This window comes from Amphiura filiformis, chromosome 9, assembly GCF_039555335.1.
Source record: "Amphiura filiformis chromosome 9, Afil_fr2py, whole genome shotgun sequence".
NCBI lineage: Eukaryota > Metazoa > Echinodermata > Ophiuroidea > Amphilepidida > Amphiuridae > Amphiura > Amphiura filiformis.
This window is the reverse complement of record NC_092636.1, coordinates 51434630-51454073: the sequence shown is the minus strand read 5'-3', so window position 1 is coordinate 51454073 and position 19444 is coordinate 51434630. Positions and strand designations below refer to the sequence as shown.

Genomic DNA, 19444 nt, shown 5'->3' with positions numbered 1-19444 from the left:
GGTCATGCTTCACTATGTCCGGGTATGTAAACAGTCCCTTTAATCAATTTAATGAATTACAAGACTTTTTTTGAGTGGGTGGGGTGGGGGTATGGGTTGAAAGATTTTAAATCACTTCTATCCATCATGTAAGCATACACAAAATTGGCATATTGTTAAGACTTAAGGGGGTATTACACCCCTGCACAATTGTGTGCCTATTTTTGCATTTTTCTCAAAAATTAAAGCGCATTGATGACAACTAAGATATTTATATTATAGGGGCAAGGACTACAACTACTGCACTGAAAATTTTATTTCAGCACAGACAACAGTTGTGGAGTTACAGTCAAAAATGAGGGAAAACCACTATTTGATCGATAAATCAATAACTACTTGCCTTGAGGTGCTAAATTTTCAGTGCAGTAGTTGTAGTCCTTGCCCCTATAATATACATATTTTACTTGTCACCAATGCGCTATAATATTTATGAAAAATTCAAAAGTAGGCACAAAATTGGCCAGGGGTGTAGTACCCCCTTAAGGAATTGTGTCTTGTTTTAAGTTGACTTAACCCCATGATGGATTTTGCAGTGGCAGATACAAATCAGTGTGTTTACATGGTTGCCTCGCCACTCCTCTACTCTTTTGTGGGTATACATACGCTAAAGCCACGATTTCTCGGGGATACAGAAAACAGAAAAATTCACGGAATTCAGGGTTTGCTCACAGAAATTTGAATATGCCACAAAATAGTGAAAAACTGTGTAAAAGGTCTAACTTTTGTGGTTATTTGCAAAATAAAACAAAGAAAAGCGATTATTTAGCAGTAATCAACCGTTAGACAATCCATTCTAGCATTTTTTCTAGACCTTTGATTCAAGATTCTGGCCTTACTACAGTAAAGGGTAAGACAAAATACACTTTTAAAACATGTTTGTTTTAACTTTTCAGTGCTTTATAGTGAAAAACAGAAAATCACAGAAATCATCCAATTTGTAACACAGATTTTAAATTTTGTAACACAGAGAAATTGTAGCTTTACTATACACCCTGTGAGTTTTAGCATGAGTGATTCGAATCTGCCACTGCCACTAGGCTGACTAGGAGTATGCTTACATGAAAGTTACACCCTAAATCATTGCCACTTTAAGTTTGCTTGGGGAAGCGTGCTTAGCTATGGCTTTTTGTACTTTGTAAACTTATTATGAAACTAGTTTTGATATGTATATTTTTGCAATAAGTTCTATTTCTATTTTCTATTTCAATTTAAATATGATATATATATAATAATAATATAATTGGTTCAATTATGTGATGAAAGTAGTATCAGGAAAGCAAGGTGGTCTTCCCTGAAAAGGCAATAAAGTGATAATATTTTGTATTTTTACAAACAAGTTTCTCACAGTACTTGCTTTATTTTGTTGTGTCCATGTTAGTTATTTTATCACGGAGTCTTGTTACATACAGTACATGCAAGACTAGGAGGTACCTCAGATCATCATCCAGTTCATTTTAAACTGAATGTGCGCTGTACAGAGACAAACCCTACAAGCTCAAAGTGTGGCAGTACAACAAGGCCGACTACTTGTGGAATTAGAGGTTTCTTACATCTGCAGACTGGTCCCTTGCGCTCCAATCTGATGACCCAGAAGAAGCTTGCAGCAATATCATCACTTATCAGTGATGCAATGGAGACTTCCATACCAGCAAAGCTTAATTTGTTTTCAAGAAGACTGGTGACAAGGTGTGGTTTGATGACCACTGCAAACGGGCAGCAACCAAGAAACACCGCTTTTGCAGGAAGCTAAAAAGAACAATACCAAGGAAAATAAGAATAAGTTTACAAAAGCTAGAAAGGAGTACAATCACACAGAAAAGGTAGCCAGAAGGAGTTAAAAACAAATATTGAGGAAAGAACTCTCAGATTTCAGCCTCAGCAGCAAGAAATGATGGAACACTGTTAACACCTTGTCTGGTATAAAGTCCAACAGAGTTAATACACCAGTGCTGAAGGATGAGCATCAAGTCTACACTATATCAAAAGACAAAGCTGAACAATTTTGCCAGACCTTGCTGCTAAATGTCAGCTTACCTGCGCAGAAAAATCTGCTCCTGAAGTTCAGCATTCAGCAACATGCTCAATGGTATCTGCAACCAGATAAAGCTACTGGTCCTGACAAAATCCATGCAAGAGTCCTGAAGGATTGTAACACAGGACTTGCAAGACTTCAGGTCTGTAGATGTTATTATATGATAAAGACTTGCAAGACTAGTTGTAAACACTGTGCTCTTTTTGAAATGGAGTGATGTGTATAGTATACCGTATTGTCTGTATTAGTTGTATTAAAGCCATTATGTACGATCTCCTTCAAATTTTAAATTTGTTGTTCTATACTCATAATGCTGAAATAATACTAGTAATCATTGTCAGGTATAGGGTTTCTGTCCATTTTGAGCTGAAATAATAAGGTAAAGTGAAAAAAACCTACTGGTTATTTTGGCCATTTAACATGTAGTTCTATAGGAGGATATAAAGTCATAATTCATAACTTTATGTCAAACTTTGCTCTGTTGATCTACAAACAACAAATTTGGCTGATTCCATTTAGGTGCAAGTTGGGACATGTGTAAAGGGGACATGTGTAAACATTACATGCCAAAAATCAGGTTTGAAAAAAATAACTCATTTCATATAAGGGGGTTGGCATTTTCTTTCAAAGGGGGTCCTGAATTTACAAAAAGTCGGCATCAATAAAATTGCGACCCCCCCTATTTCGGCAACAAATAATTTATGACCCCCTATATACCACCGATAAACCTTACCCCTTAAACAGGCTAAACTTATATTGAAATCAGTCTTTTTGAATAAAATAAACATGTTATCTGTGATCATTTTGTGACTCCTTACATTTTGGTCATCAAAAATGTTATGCCCCCCCCCCCTATTTTTCTTTCCAAAAAATTATGCCCCCAGTATATTTGGGACCCACCCCTTCCGAAGAAAATGCCAGCCCCCTAAGATCGTACATTATGGCTTTAATAAACACACACCCACCATGAGCACTGAATAGTGTTTTGGAAATGGTGGCTCTGAAAAGGATGGTTCAAACTCATGTTAATCAGGAATTCCAAATTGTATTTTTTCTTCTCAGATCTCAAGATGAATTTGCTTCTTCAGCTTCTTACATTGACCTCATTGTGCCTAACTGTATATGGTCTGGATAATGGCTTAGCTTTGACCCCTCCAATGGGGTGGTTGTCATGGGAACGATTCAGATGTATTACTGATTGTAAAAATGACCCAGATAATTGTGTCAGGTAAGAACATCTCTATAAATGACTGTGAATTCAGAAAAGGTATTACTTGTTTTTGTTTGTTTCTTTGTTTTTGTCAGTCTTTTAATGATAGGATGATTTAGTTCAGCCTACAGACTATGGATTGATATTAATAAACTGAAACTGTGTTGAACTTAAAATATAAACATCATTATTGTCATGACTGCATGGTTTTAATTAGTTACTAGTTTGAGACATTTCTCTTTTATAACATTTCGAAAGAACAATTCAGTTTTACATAAAATGATAAATTTCTTGTATTGGTATTGTATTCCAGTGAGAATCTGTACAAGGTCATGGCGGATCAAATAGTTAAAGATGGCTACCTGGCTGCCGGGTATGATCATGTTAACATAGATGATTGCTGGATGGCAGCAGAACGAGATAGTCAAGGCAAACTGGTAGCAGATCCAGAGAGATTCCCTAATGGAATGAAGGCACTGGCAGATTATGTAAGTCAAGTACATAGGGATCACACCACTAAATCAAGTTCCTATTCTTTTATGTGTTAAGAGGTACCTAAGAAATTTTCATTTTCTCATGGTTAGAACGTGCTAGGGCATTCAAAACACAATTATTTTACTAAAGTTTATGATACATTATACCCTAAAACCACCATTTTTTGGTAGTTGAGCAGCTCGATTTTTCGCAGTGGTGCATTGAACATGGTGTAAACCATACCAAAGCCTACATCACAGCGCCTCTATGCTGTGACGTCATTTGGTACATGGAACGAAAAAACCTTCCTAAAATGTCAGAATTGTAATATTTTTTATTATTTTATGCTTGGATGATAAGAAAAACATTTCAAACTTTTTTCCATTAAAATGCATTTGTTATGGTCAGCAAATAAAAACACTGGTTGTTATTTCTTCAGTCAGATAGGGTTGGACCTGATTTAGTGGTGTGATCAGTGTTCGAAATAGGGCCGGTCAGCCGGCCATTGGCCTGTAACTTTTTGGCCTGGCCGGTAACTTTTCTGACTGGCATCTAGTTGCCGACCCGGCTGGCGGTAACTTTTAAGGTCAAGCCCGGCTGGCCTGTAACTTTTGAGGCATATTTCAACACTGGGTGTGATCTCATCAAGGCTAATATGAGTACCCAACCTTAAGGTGATGGGCATAAGATGTCCCCCTGGGGATGTCCCTATTTTGAAGTTCCATGCAAAATCACACTTTGTGCACTTCAGTCAAAATATCAAATGATTCAACACAGCATGATATGATAGAGCCAGGATTAACTAAATTTACAAACCAAGACTCCAAGAAATTCAAATTCAATTCAGTATGTGATACCACAAAACATGCATTCAGCATTGGACTTTAGAAACTGACTTGTGACCCCATTTCACCATGGAAAAATTGCAACTCTATTGCAAAAGAGGATTACCTTAATTTGAGTCAGTAAATCGGAGGTACCTTCAGGGAAATTCAACACTGACTGACATACATGAAAATCACAAATGTATATACAAACTCTAAAAAATGCAATATGATAGTTACCAATTCTAATGCAATTGATTCAATTTGACTGAATTGACAAGCTGAAACAACATTCACCAGCAACTTTTGAAGTCTTATGTGTTTACACTAGATGCTTGGCATGGGCACTGAATAATTTGAAACTGAATTTGATATTAAAAACACCTGCTTGAAATAGAATTGGGCTATTCTAGTTGAAATTCACACCCCCATAGAAGACATGACCAATATTAAGATCGGGGGTATATGGATATCAACTATAATAGCCCATATGCATTGCATTTTTGGCCTAAGCAAAGTTTTAACAGTGAAATAACTCTTCAGTATTTATAAGGTACCACATCTAATTTGGTCCTATAGCACGATCGGTGTCCAGTTAGGTACCGATAACTCTTCATATCATAACCTGGTGATGTAATAAAATGTATCCAGCATAATAGTCCACATTACGTGTTAACATTTTTCATTTAAATAAAAAACAAAGCACTATGCAAATGTTCAAGATATGATAGGAAGAACTGTCAGTACCTTTTGGGGCACAATGGCGCTATAGGACCAAATTACAGTCCAATCTCTCTTATCCGACCATGATGGGACCAAGTGAAAAAATCCAGATAAGTGAATTATAATGCTGCATGAACTGCTAACATTGAAATAGAAAAAGGTTACTCAAAATGAGATAATAACACTGAAAGGTGGTACATGAGTGCTTTATGCCACATAGTTATGGCCTTCTGAATTCTTCAGTGCATGAATTCAAGTATTAAAAACAAGTTTTTCTTTGAAGATGACATGTCTGGATAATAGAGAGATCTGTATAAAAGAGGTATGGATAAGGGGATTGGACTGTAGATGTTGTGCCTAACATGGTTGTGTAGCAACAAAATGACAGTGTAGTTAGCGTTAGTTTAGCTTTTTCCTACTGCTTTATGCTACAGGTACATTCCAAGGGTCTGAAGCTAGGTATCTATGAGAGTATGGGCTATAAGACTTGCCGAGGTCTACCAGGAACCTATGGCCATATAGAGACGGATGCTAAGACATTTGCCGAGTGGGGAATAGACATGGTTAAGATGGACAAATGTCATACTCCAGGAGCAGCTCTTACCCAGCAAGGTTAGCTTAGTTAGTATGTATTACCAGGGACCATGTATGAAGGGACTGGAAATGGTTGGTGGCCGCCATTGCCAGATTTTTAACATGGGCAATCGGATATGTGGAAAAGGAAGGAATATGGCATCTAGGGCCCGCAATTTTATTGAACGCGGGACAAACAGATCAGAAAAGACTCTTTGGTTAAAAACCTGTAGAAGTGGGAATTGCTAATCGTGATTACTACGTTTTTGATCCGAGGCCACTCACATCTCTGGCATTTTGATCCTACCTGCAACCAGCAAAACATGAGTAGAGTATCCTTATAGATTATATGCATAAGGGTTTTAAACAGTAAAACCAAATGACACATGTATATGCACTTATCTTTCCAGTCAATATGATGATGATGATGATACTGAAAATATAACACCTCTTTTTGTATGCTTTGCAGGATTTATCAATATGTCTATAGCCATGAACAAGACAGGGCGACCAATGATATTTTCATGTGAATGGCCTAATGTTGGTGGCAATGTAAGTACGCTATCCTTGCCAGTACTTCTTGTGGATTTTATTCACATTATTCCTTTTATAATGATGTGAACTATGTTTTGTGACCAGTTTAAACTTACCTCAACATGTTTTTTTTTGTGTTAGAAAAACTTTGCTGATTTTAAAACATACTTCATAATCATATACAGTAAGATTTTCAAATGAATGAACATGAACAGTGTGACATATACCCACTTTCATTCCCCCATTAATTACATCCAGTCAAAAACCTGTTTTGTGGTCAAGAATATGCAAGAAATTATCATGATAAATTCAAGGCGTGTGAAGGAAATCCATCCCATCTTATGACTTATGTCCACCAACATGGCTGCCATTTCAAATGTTATGCCATTCCGGTTGGTTTTCAATAGGGTCTATAAACTTAACATCAAAATGTCACAACACTTTTCTTTTTGCAGCGAAATTGGACGCTCATAGCCAATCACTGCAATACAATCCGTAATGGCAGGGATATTCAAGATTCGTGGCCAAGCTTGATAACCATCTTGGATAACTTTATCACTAACCAGGATACATTTGCTGCAATCTCCAAACCAGGAAGCTATAATGACCCAGACATGGTAAGTGATGTAGAGATTAAAAAATAAGGAGAGTTTTGCATAATCTATGATGTTTTGTTACCTAGGTAACACAGCAAAATAGGTCAGGTGCCATTGAGGCTTTTTGACCTATAGCAGTCAAGTAAGCTCAATCGATAAAGCGTTTGTCTATGGTGCGAGAGGTTGTGGGTTAGAACCCTGGCGGTGCCTATAGTACGCTCTCATGGAAAAATTGATTTAGCTTGAAATTCCCCTGGACAAGGAACTCACTGCTAATTTGGCTTGTTGTAACCCGTACGAAACTTGGGGAGCTGATCCTGGTTGCGAAGGTTATTTGTGGAATGTCTAGGGTGTACGCTCTTGAAGCAGGAAAGTCCCTGAATTGTTGTTTAATGGTTAATGGAATGATGTGGGCCATAGTCAGCCCTCGAATTAACCTACGGCACCCATGGCATTTTGCCGTGGGTGCCCATCCCCACTGCCGTAATGCCCTCAGAATATATCCTTTACCCAAGGCAGTCACTTGCCGTGCCCTCTAATGAAGTTGCCGTCGGTGCCCCAGCCCTGTCCCTTCATTATAAGATCATCTATCTATATTTGTGTGTGTTTTCTTCACTTTTGAGAAATTGCCTTGGTGCCCTTCTCAAATTTCCAACAGTTGCCATGATGCCCTCTTGAAATATTACAAACTGCCGCGATGCCTTGCCTTTTCAGTGAAAATCCAAGGCAATTTTCAACTTGCCGTAAAAAAGTTTCTGTGCCCCTTCAGATCCTTAATTCAAGGGCTGGCCGTAGTGGTCAGCGACAACCTGTAAAGTGTGCTGAGGCTTGTGGATCAATGTCTAGGCTTTGTGCCTGTGCGTAGCGCACTATAAATCACTGTGCTGTGCTTTGACCTATTTTTAAGCATTACATAGGTAACAAAGCATCCTAGATTGCATACTCCTATCCTTGAATTGTTTTATCAAAACAGACATTTTTACACCACTTTTGTCAAAATCGGAGCACTTTGATGTTTTTGACCTTCATAGAGCCAAAAATGTGACCTTTGACCTTTTTGTTAATAACTCAAGAATGGTATGTCTTAGGATCAAACTATTCGTTATAACTGGAGGAATACATTCGAATGGTTTTAAAAACACAATTTGAGTAAGTCTTAAATTTGACCCGGTGTAAAGTTCATTGCCCTTATCCCACCAAAAGCTACTCTGGTTCAATTACTATCAGACATTTTTGTGTAGCCCATGTCAACTACCTATGGCAGCAGTGCCCGAGCAGTTCCTGCTTTGCCTTCCCCCCTCCCAGCAGGTACCAAACACCCCATGTGAAGGGGTCAAGCTCATACACTATTATTTGAAATTGATATTTTGACACCCTAATAATTAACATACCAATTTATCATTCACCGCTTACTCACACACAGCTCATAATAGGCGATTACTCACTGAGTTTAGACCAATCCAAATCCCAGATGGCATTATGGTCCATTATGGCGGTACAGCTGATGATGTCAAATGACCTACGCACTATACCAATACAATTCAAGGAGATATTACTGAATAAGGAGGTCATTAAGGTTAATCAGGATAAGCTGGGAATTATGGGAAAAAGAATAATGAAGGTAAAGAGACGAGTAGATTAAAGGTTAAGTATTTTTATTATGATAAAATATGTTTTTTCTTCTGTAACCCAACAGACTGTAAAACATGTTAATTTTTCCAATTTCCGATTTATTTTCCAATACCTTGTAATGAGAAAAAAAAACGAGACGAATATAACTAAAGTTATATTCGTCTCAGAAAAAAACTGACTGCTATTTTTAAATACAATACACAAAAAACATGTCTGATTTTGTTTTGAAATGCATAGCAGCAAATTATTAACAAATTAGAGATTTTTCACAAGATCTTGAAAACAACTTTTCAATTGCATGGCCCAAAAAGTTAACTTAGGCTGATTGGAGCGCAAAAAGCTTAACTGCTACGAATAAACAAAAACCTTTTTTGCTCCAATCAGCCTGATCAATTAAACTTTTTGTGCTCTAAGCAGTTGATTTGTACCTCACTTTCTTTAAAACTGACAATTGAAAACTATCATTACCACTATTCGAATTCTGACTCATTTCAGACACCTGATCATCAAATTGAAATATGGACCAAACCACTCAGTGGAGGCTCATTTGCTGTAGTCTTCTTCAGTCGTACTGAAGACATACCTCGTCCAGTCACTGTTACACCAGAGCGTCTTGGATTTAACCACACTGCTGGCTATATTATGTATGAGTTATTTGACCATCAACACCTTGGACACTTCATGGCGAATGAGGTCCTATCGTTTAAAGTGAACCCAGTGGGTGTAGTGATGCTACGAGGTGACCCAGCTCATGGCAAAACTAAATTAGATTATATTAAATCAAATAAGATAATATAATATGTTTTATATAATTATAAAGATCAATGTGATTAAAAGCAAATGTTGGGTCAGGTGGGGACTGACATTAAAAGGTGGTATGGGTATGGGTAGCCTATGTGCGGCAGTTACGACCCCCATTTTGCACTTCACTGACAGTTTAAAAGAGAACCAGTTGAAGCATAGTCCTGTTCTTAAGACCCTCAGTTCAAATGAAAATACTCACAACATCAGTTTTCAAGCGAAGTTTTTCAGCTCTATAGCCTCAAATTTGAACAAAATTCCGTTCCCAAACCCCAAAAATTTATTTTAAAAATTCAGCACTCAGTCTCAGGACTCACTGCTATATCTCACAAGACAATAGTGCTACCTAAAGATTATTTTCACTACAGCACCATTATTGTCTATATATCTACCTCGAGTCTCCATTACTATCTTTGAACTTCAGCGTGTTCTGCATTAGCGTAGCGTTACCTGGTGCATGTACATACTTTTATGTGCGTGATCAATGTGCCACATATGTACATACAAAAAACCATGTTAAGCTAATGCAGCACACGCTGAACTTCAAAGCTAGTGCCGGTGACTCGAGGTAGATATATAATAGACTATATGCACAATGCTTTTGCAAAACACCATATATATAACTGCAAGTTCCCATTGAACTTTACAGCAGCAATATCACCAGGGCTCTTATTTTTAGATGGTATTTACAAGTAACTGGGGGTCTCAAGTACTCATTACAAGTGTTCAAAAACTAAGACAAATAGAATTATGAAATTCCAAATGAAAAATGGAAACCAGTTTTGTAGACTGCAACTTTTGGCACGCAAATTTCATCAAAGTCTATTATAGCATAACAAAATGGTAGTTCCTGATAGATGCACAAATCCATTAGTGTGAAATTGGTTATTTGCACATTAAAGAACACATAATACTCCTTTGCTGTTGCATAGTGTATAATCTCTATGTCTTGGTTCGGTCTGGCTGATGAAGGTCAATTTCACATAAGTGGCATGTGCAGCACATGATGTATTCTGGGATGGTGTGAAAATCTTCTTGTGAGTGCTACCAATGTCTGATGTTATTGTAATCCAGGCTATTCTTTGAGTGGATTTGCAATCTTGTTTTTGCACAAATGGAAACTGATTTTCATATCCACTTCAAACTGTGGTTCTTTTTGTACTGTGTAAACTTATTAGGAAACTAGTTTTGATATGTATATTTTTGCAATAAGTTAAGAAAATGCAGAATGTCTATTTTTTATTTCAATTTAAATTCAAGATATATAATAATAGTATAACTGATTCAATTATGTGTTGAAAGTAGTATCAGGAAAGCAAGGTGGTCTTCCCTCAAAAGGCAATAAAGTAATATTTTGTAGTTTTACAAACAAGTTTCTCACAGTACTTGCTTTATTTTGTTGTGTCCTTTGAAATCATTTTCATGAAGTTTTGCTGGGACCCTGTAATCTTGGCACCATGGCTACAAAATCCACAGCATCCTAGTATTGGGGTTGGCAGAAAAAAGTTCAGTCGCAGAAAAAATATCAAGACAAGATGGAAAAATATTCTAAGATCTTGCCATTTTTTGTAGCTCTGAATATTTTCTGGGAACACCCTGTGTAAGTGTGTCATAAATACACAAACAGGAGTTAAAATGTTATTAAACAGTGCCTCTGTAAAGTCAGCATGCTCATTTGTTTTGCTCATGAAAATGCATCGCTGACACTGCATCAAACCAGGGACCGTGTATGAAGGGACTGGAAACAACTTATTGATTACTATTGTTATCTGAATATCTTTTACGACCTTCGATTACATGCGAGTTGCACCGAGGGTGCGATGTTTGATTGCTTAATATTTACTCATGTTGCCCTTCAAAATGCCCAAAAATCATCAGGATATTCCAATATTTTCTAAAGTGATGTCAAATTGTGTAAAATCTCTACACTTTTTCGCACATAATTTCTGTGTAGTGTTGAGAATTTAGTGTTGGAGACAAAATGTGATAATTTTAGGGAAATATAGAATGCTAGAACAAACAAATTTTTCTGGAATGTGTACACCATATTTTCATTCCTATTAATTTTGATACTGAAATAATTCTTAAAATAACATTCTTTGATGATTTATGTTGGCATTTCTTGAGTCTCTCATTATAGGCAAAACATGTAAGCTTCTTTTGCATCGTGCAAGACAAGCCACACCCGTCTTATAAATGTGCTGGTATTCGTACCAGGGTCTTTCGATCAACGTACTATATGCATGCTTGCTCAACTGAGGATAAATTGTAAACCAGCAACTTTCAGAGTACAATGAGTGGAAGTCGTTTCCAGTCCCTTCATACACAGTCCCTGATCAAACCCAGGATCTTCCAGGGGTGCTGCTGCCCCTTGACCCTCACTGTGGTTTTGTCCACATTGGTTCATTTCGATATCCACTAAGGGCATTTTGTGATCCACAGCCTCATCCCCCACTTTTCTAAAAAAAAGTTGAGATTTTTATATCACTGGAGACCTCTGGCTACATGTTTATGTACAAAATATTTCTTGCAGATTTATTTGTTTAGCAAAGATATCGTGAAATTTTAATTTCAATAGAGCAGTGTAATACACATAATCATGCATAACTCGCAAACGCAAAATCGGAATCAACTGAAATTTTGGGAATAGGCATTTTTCGTGGATATGTACTGAAAAATGTCATAAAAACAGGATGCTAGGATCACGAAATACTCCTTTAAAACTGGTACTTCAAAAAATGGTAAAGCGTCAACCTTGTGTTATCGGCCTACAAAATTGCAAAACCACATCAGCTTCCATATTCTTATTCATTCTTGAGATATTTGAAATTATGTTACAATGCCTAAATTAGGCTTGTTGATTTCTCCACTGCTTTTAACCAAAATCAATCAGGCAGTGTCCATATGCTATTGTGTTAATACTGATGCAATTATGTAATCAAGTACTCAATATCGCTAATACACATTTGCGATGCGGTCAAGCAAAATCAGTCTGAACTCGGAAATATTGATTTTGAGATATAGCCTTGTTTTGCTCATATCTTTGGAACTGGTTGTTCAATATCAATGGGGTTTTCTGCAAAATGCAGCTTTGCAAATGCTTTTTACTATTCTATATGAAACTGAAAATTTAATATTTCCGAGTTCCGACTGATTTTGCTTGATCGCATCACATTTGTTTTGAAAGACGGGTACATTTTGGTATTTATCATAATTTAATTGCATCAATTTATATGAGGAAGAAAGAGGCATCAAGGCAAACACATACATTGCTGCTTTGGTTTATTTCAAACAATCTGTGTAATTATATGTATATTTCGCATTTATAAATAGCATTATACACAATACAATGTTCTTAGAGCATAATTATTTCCTTTTAACAGCACTCCGTCTTTTGCAGAGGCCCATTGAAGTGTTACAAGATGTCATAAACATCAACACAGGTATTCCAGTTGTAATATCAAAATGTTAAACAAGCTGACATGCAACAAATAAAATTTACAATAAATACGATGTTCATAATATATACAAACAACACTAAATAATATATAAATTGGAGGGCTCAGAGAAATACTGCCTCATCTCCACTTAGGCAAAAATGAGATTTTAGTACCAACAATTTCAGAAAATATTGGGATTTCAACAGACTCCATTTCTAAACCCACCCAATAAAGCCACAGACCAGTGAAACAATTCTTGAAATGCAATTTTTGTCCGATGCCAAATTTTGGGCCATTCCATTAAGAATTCACACTCCTCCTGTGGAAGATTTTGGAAATATCTTCCACAAGGGGTGTTTGAATTTCTTTGGGAATGATCAAATTAAGCAGGTCCATTTGAATTTCATAAATCCTCTGAGAAAGATACAACCTGAATCTTCCACTGAGGGAGGGTGAGTTTTAAATGGAGCTGCTAATGTGTTCATTCCATTTGAAATTCATACTACCCCTGTGGAAGATATTTCCAAAATCTTCCGCAGGGATGGTGTGTATTTTAAATGGAAGAGCCCAATGGAGATGATGCAGTGCTGCACTGGACCCTTGATTCTTTCTTGAATTGATTGAAAATTAAAAATAATGAAAAATCAGTTGATTAGAATTTCATGGGTTTATATTGCAGAATAGTTTGTAAACAGACCCACTATAACGTGAGACTGGCAGGCCCAGGCGTAGGGCTTAAGAATTTAAGAATCTAAATGTTACAAAGAAGTGAACTCACTGATATTTTAAAACACTTCTACCTCAACCTCAATAAATTGTTTTTATATTAAAACAAGTCATATATTAAAAGCATCACATCTTATTTGGTCGCATAGCACTATTTTAGGTTAGGTACATGTAATTGTATCAAGCATAATAATTAACATTTGCATTGTGTTATCATTTTTCATTTAACATAGGCGTAGATCCCGGGGGGATGGGGGATTTATCCCCCCCCCCCAATATTTTGTCAGGGGGGATGGTCCATACAATCATCCCCCAATGTTGACGCCTGTATGTGGGGTTCTGACCAAATTAACCTCATATTTGGCTATTTTAGCCCCAAACGTGTGAATTTTTTCCATTTTTGCACCATATTTCAACAGTTTTGCTTCAAAATGACAAAAATTTTCGCACGCTACGCGCGCATTTGTACCACACGCTTATTATGTCGCCAAAAGGGGCTGAATTCACTATACTTCAAGAAATGTTTTCAAAATACATCCCCCCAATGTCAAAAAGAAATCTACGCCACTGTCATTTAATTGAAAAATAAAAGCACTATGCAAATGTTCAGGTATGATAGAAAGAGCCATCAACTCAGTACCTATTGGGGCACCAATTGGACAATAATAACTGTGCACCATCTATTTTGAGGTCATTGTGTGAAATCGGAGGGTTTTGTTTTGGGTTGAGGTATTTTAAAAATACCTAGGCCCAAAACAATCAAATTTAAAACCATACGTGTCATATAGGTTGCGTAACGGGGCACGTTACGTGTCATAGGTTGCGTAAATGCAATCTTTTGATCGGATTGCACTTGCTGCGTAAATATTAATAAGGCCAAAAAAAAAAAGTTCGTTTTTAGTTTTTTCCAGAAAAAAAAGGCAAAAATCAGACTTTTTTCTCAAAATACCATGAAAAAAAGTCGGGAATAAAAAATTTTAAAAAACGCATTTCGCATTTGTTTTAAATTTCTCGTGAGCTTTGAGACAAACCTTTTTTTTTTTTTGCCTTAGGTTATGAATAGTGCTATAGCAGGACCAAATTAGACAATGGGCCTTACCAGAGGGAGCTCATACCATCTGCACCACCCCATTATACCTGGGTTACAACATAGTATATGAAACAGCAAACTTGGCACAAGGTGTTGCAATACTATTCAAGTTACATTCTGTGAATAAAAAAACATAAAACTCAACATGATACAATAATATTCTTGTGATTTATCAATCAAATCATCGCAAGATTGAATGGTCATTCTGACTCATTCATGACAGTGTACAAAGTGGTTCAAAGTGTTATATACATCCCTTTCAGGTCAAAGTCTGAAACAAAATAAAGTACTCTCCAAAATTAAATCAGACTTATATATTAGCATTTTTCAAAGACTAGTGTCATTTTATGATTCAGTAATGTTCATGCAACAGAACACATGAACTGCCAAATAATGAATACTCATGACACTTCAGTTCAGCACCATGAGAACAGAAAAGACAGAATCAGGATTGTCACTGTCTGACCCTTAAAATTCTTTTGAGAATTGTATTACATAATCAAATAATAGGCATAGCAGATACAATCATTAATGCAATGCAATCAAGTAAATTGCATCTTTTGTCCAGCAGATTAACTTGTCATGTTGTTGCCCCTGCTCCACCCCCACTCCATGTAATGTGGTGGTATTTATAGACAAAGGGGTAAAATAGAGGGGCAAGTGTAGACTCATGCCCTCAGTCAACGTTCAGGTTGACAACTGAGAAAATTTGTATTGGACTTCCCACCAAAATCTGGTGTTCTCAGACTATGCAGTTGTGTCCACACAGAATGTCGAGGTATGGCACACAACCAAAGTCAAATGCGCATATTGTCATGAGTTGTTGGTCATATGGTATAAACCTAAGTCATTTGGCACTTCATATTGAGAAGACTTACGGGGGTACTACACCCCTGGTCAATTTTGTACCAATTTTTGCATTTTTCTCAAAAATTATAGCGCATTGGTGACAAGTAAGATATGTATATTATAGGGGCAAGGACTACAACTACTGCACTGAAAATTCAGCAACTCAAGGCAAGTAGTTATTGATTTATTGATCAAATATTGGTTTTCCTCATTTTTGAATGTAACTCCACAACTGTTGTCTGTGCTGAAATACAATTTCCAGTGCAGTAGTTGTAGTCCTTGCCCCTAAAATATACATATCTTAGGGCTCATATTGAAATTCCCTTACACAGGAAGGTGTGCGCCATCCTGCAGCTTTCCTGTGCTAGCCTTCTTTGTTAAAATCCTGGGCAGGGTGTATCACTGATGCATATAATCCATCCGCTTTATGACCGAGCTTTCCTGAGGCGCGTGCTTAGCGAGGGGAATCCTGCCTTCTTTCTGTGTGAAAACGTGGTAGGGTATTTCAATATGAGCCCTTACTTGTCACCAATGCACTATAATTTTTGAGAAAAATGCAAAAATAGGCACAGAATTGGGCAGGGGTGTAGTACCCCCTTAAAAGATCCTCTGCCCCAGTAATCCATAAGCTGTGGAAGGGGGCATGGGGGACACATCCCCTCTTTAATTTTTCAATGGGGGACATCCCCACTAAAAATCCTAAGTAAAGATCAAGCAATATTTGCCCTCCGCATCTTTCATTTTTTAGGGCCAAAATTGTAAGTTTTGGTGCTTCATGCGTAAAAAATCATGTAAAATCAGCCGGTTTTTGGCGATTTTAACCATTGAGCCCCCCGCATAAATCTGAAAGCGCCCCGCAGGAAAAGATCCTGGACACGCCAGCGATGTGCAATGGTCCATCAAATAACAAAATGCACCTTGGGCAAAAATAGTGTGAAATTGAACATTGTTGGCACATTTACACAAAAAATGACTGACTATCATTGAGGACAAAGTTCTGCATTCTAGTATTTAACATACAGTGGAAACTTATTATAACGAAGTTGTCAGGGACAGAAAAATTAGTTCTTTATATCCAAATTTTGTTATATCAGGGTTGTAAAAACAATAAATAACAAAAGAATTTTGTATCTTGGTTCTGGAAAAATACTTCTTTATAACAGGGTTTTTCTTGTATCAGATTTCTTTATAATGAGGTTTTACTGTATATCATAAATATTAAAGATATTGTTAACTTCTGTTTGTTGTATCTCAATTCCAATAGGCTACAGATATAAATATTAGACTCATTTTCTTGATTACATCACAAAGTTTTCCACATTACATGATACTATTACCATTTAATCTAGTTATAGATCACTTCATATAAATAAACTAAAATTTCTAATTATGAGGTATATTTTATCATATTCCTTTGGATTATCTTTAGTGCTTCTTACCCACCGGTAATTTAGCTCACTCCAGAAATATCCCCAGGAAATATCACATGTTTAACAAAATATTCTGGATCAATCTTACATTTGTTACATGCTAATCCTCTAAGGTGGATCTTATTAAGCTATAGCATATTTATAGTGGGAGCAGATGTATGTGCTACTTTGACTTTTAATTTATGTGAGGTCACAAATTATAAACAGCAGCTATGTCGGGAATGTACTATACATAAGTGTGGGTAGGCCTACATGTAAAACACAGTACGATATTGAAAGATTTGTAACAAATCCCTAAGTTAGGATAAATAACTGATACACAATTATGAAGAGTTGAGATGCAAATCTGATAAACACCACTTTCATAAATAAAAATTGATATTTCACCACCAACTGCCAGCTTTAACATTCAATTTTGAAAATATCAAATGTAGCACATATTTTCTAATTATTTTCATTATATTTGGCACTATTTCAAAGTCAGAAAATTAATGATATATCAGGTTTTGCATCTGAACTCTTTAGGGAACAAACCAAAAGATCGATGACGTCCTATAAACGTAACTGGTTTCGTTTAGGGGGGAGGGGGTAAAAATACTCGATTACGTTTGTACAAAAACATCGGTCTGAAAAAATGTGTCATTATTATTATTATGTCAAAATTTTCAACATTTTATTATTACGCTTCTGGCAGGGAGGGAGGGGTCGGCTGAGAAACGAAACCAGTTACGTTTAAAGGACGTCATCGATCTTTTGGTTTGTTCCCTTATATATCATGTATCTTCAAAATCCTTCATTTATAAGTACTACAATCATGTTGCATATTAGCACCAATTGATTGATTTAGTAACCATGAACTTGATGGATATGTGCACACATCAAGATTTCTGCATGTACTGTTGTGTTGTGCATACATTGTATACCTCCTCTCACCATTTAGTCATCCTAACCAGTTTGTTGTAAAAACTGAAAGATATTGATTTTTTCCGGTACATATTTTAAGTCTTGTTTGTCTACATAAAACCTTACATGACTTTGTTGTTATCATAATTAGAACATGATCAGGCTTTACAGTCTTAAAAGTCTACTCATAATTTATTCTTTCCTTCAAGTAGGTCAAGGAAGAAAAATTATCATCCTTGATCAGTGCTCTTACCAACTGAGCTATCAAGGAAGAATTACCAGCTAGCATACCAAGGCCCAGTTCGCAAAACTTGGTTGAAAACTTACGACAGTTGTCATGCATGAATATACTATCAGTCTTGATTTAATATGTACATCGTGTGATATGTCCATTGCGAAGGACACAAGACTGTAATAAGTTTATGACCGAGTTTCGCAAATCATATGGAAAAGTTTTCCTATGAAAGTCTCTTTAAATAAATTATACTTGACTCCAGTGTGTGCACGCTGTGTGTACAGAGGCGTTCGAGGTCAATACACAATGCATACATTACCACACAACACACTAAGCAGGGCTGTACTGAAGAGGGTATGTTTTTTCCTACGGTACGACGGCATTTTGTGACCAATCAGATTCCTTTTAAGAGAGTAGAATCTGGCAAAGTATTTCTAGTAAATACCGTTTGAGCCAAGTCAATCGGACTGACTATTATCAAGTGAGGGTCGTCTATAGCACGCTACTTTAATGACACGGGTGCATGTCAGTGTATTTCACCGTAAATCGAGTGAGATTTTGGGAATACCTTGCGGTGTTTAGTGCTCCTGTACGACGAGGTCTTTCATCAGATTTCCTTAAAAATCGGGGAAAGTAAAGTTTAATATATACATGAGACAATTAAGAGTGAGCCAAAAAATAAAATACTTTCCCTTTATAATAATTGAAGTTAAAAGTGAAAAAAGACAATTTTCGCCCATTGCTTAACTGTGCGACCCCTTTATTTGAGCAAAAGAGACTACTTTTCCATATGAGGCCCAGACTCTCAGGCATTCTTCAAGTCTGTCAGCACAATTTGTGTCAATAAAAATTGTTTGTGCACCTGTCATAAACGGTGTATTTTTTTCAAACACACAAAACAATAAAATAATTGGCTGGTACTATAAGTACTGTTACAGGTTTTATACTGTTTTAGAAATAATATGAATACAAGCCCTGTAAACAAGTGACAACACTAAGATATTGGAGTTGTACAACTATTTGACTATAGTCATAATCGCAACTAGCCGTAGTTGCTACTATAACCCTAATGCTCAAAAACAAAAAAAGGAATAAATTTCTCTTCAAATGTGGCTCAAACTTACACTACAAACTGTTTCACATCTGTGTGAATGTTGAAAAATTGGTCCACATCATATGAATTGATACATTTGTGAGCAGAATTAAATGTTTCACATTTCTGGCTTCTGTATAATATAATTGATTGCACATCCATTCCTTTACTGCACCTTGGTGTTTATTTATACATTTTGGGTTTTGTGAGGCATGAGAGCACATCCAACACATCAAATTG

The 19444-nt window shown here is 36.5% G+C and overlaps 1 protein-coding gene across 1 annotated transcript in view; it reads left to right on the top strand.

The window, feature by feature from the left end:
* LOC140161129 (alpha-N-acetylgalactosaminidase-like) overlaps nt 1-10810 on the top strand; it is a 32328-nt gene extending 21518 nt beyond the window's left edge. The window contains exons 2-8 of the mRNA XM_072184540.1: nt 3134-3299; nt 3595-3769; nt 5737-5914; nt 6345-6427; nt 6865-7026; nt 8429-8626; nt 9133-10810. Of these exons, the coding sequence (XP_072040641.1) occupies nt 3142-3299; nt 3595-3769; nt 5737-5914; nt 6345-6427; nt 6865-7026; nt 8429-8626; nt 9133-9435 (1257 nt within the window). The 5' untranslated portion in view covers nt 3134-3141 and the 3' untranslated portion in view covers nt 9436-10810. The remainder of the gene's footprint in view (nt 1-3133; nt 3300-3594; nt 3770-5736; nt 5915-6344; nt 6428-6864; nt 7027-8428; nt 8627-9132) is intronic.
* Nucleotides 10811-19444: the final 8634 nt, after the last annotated feature.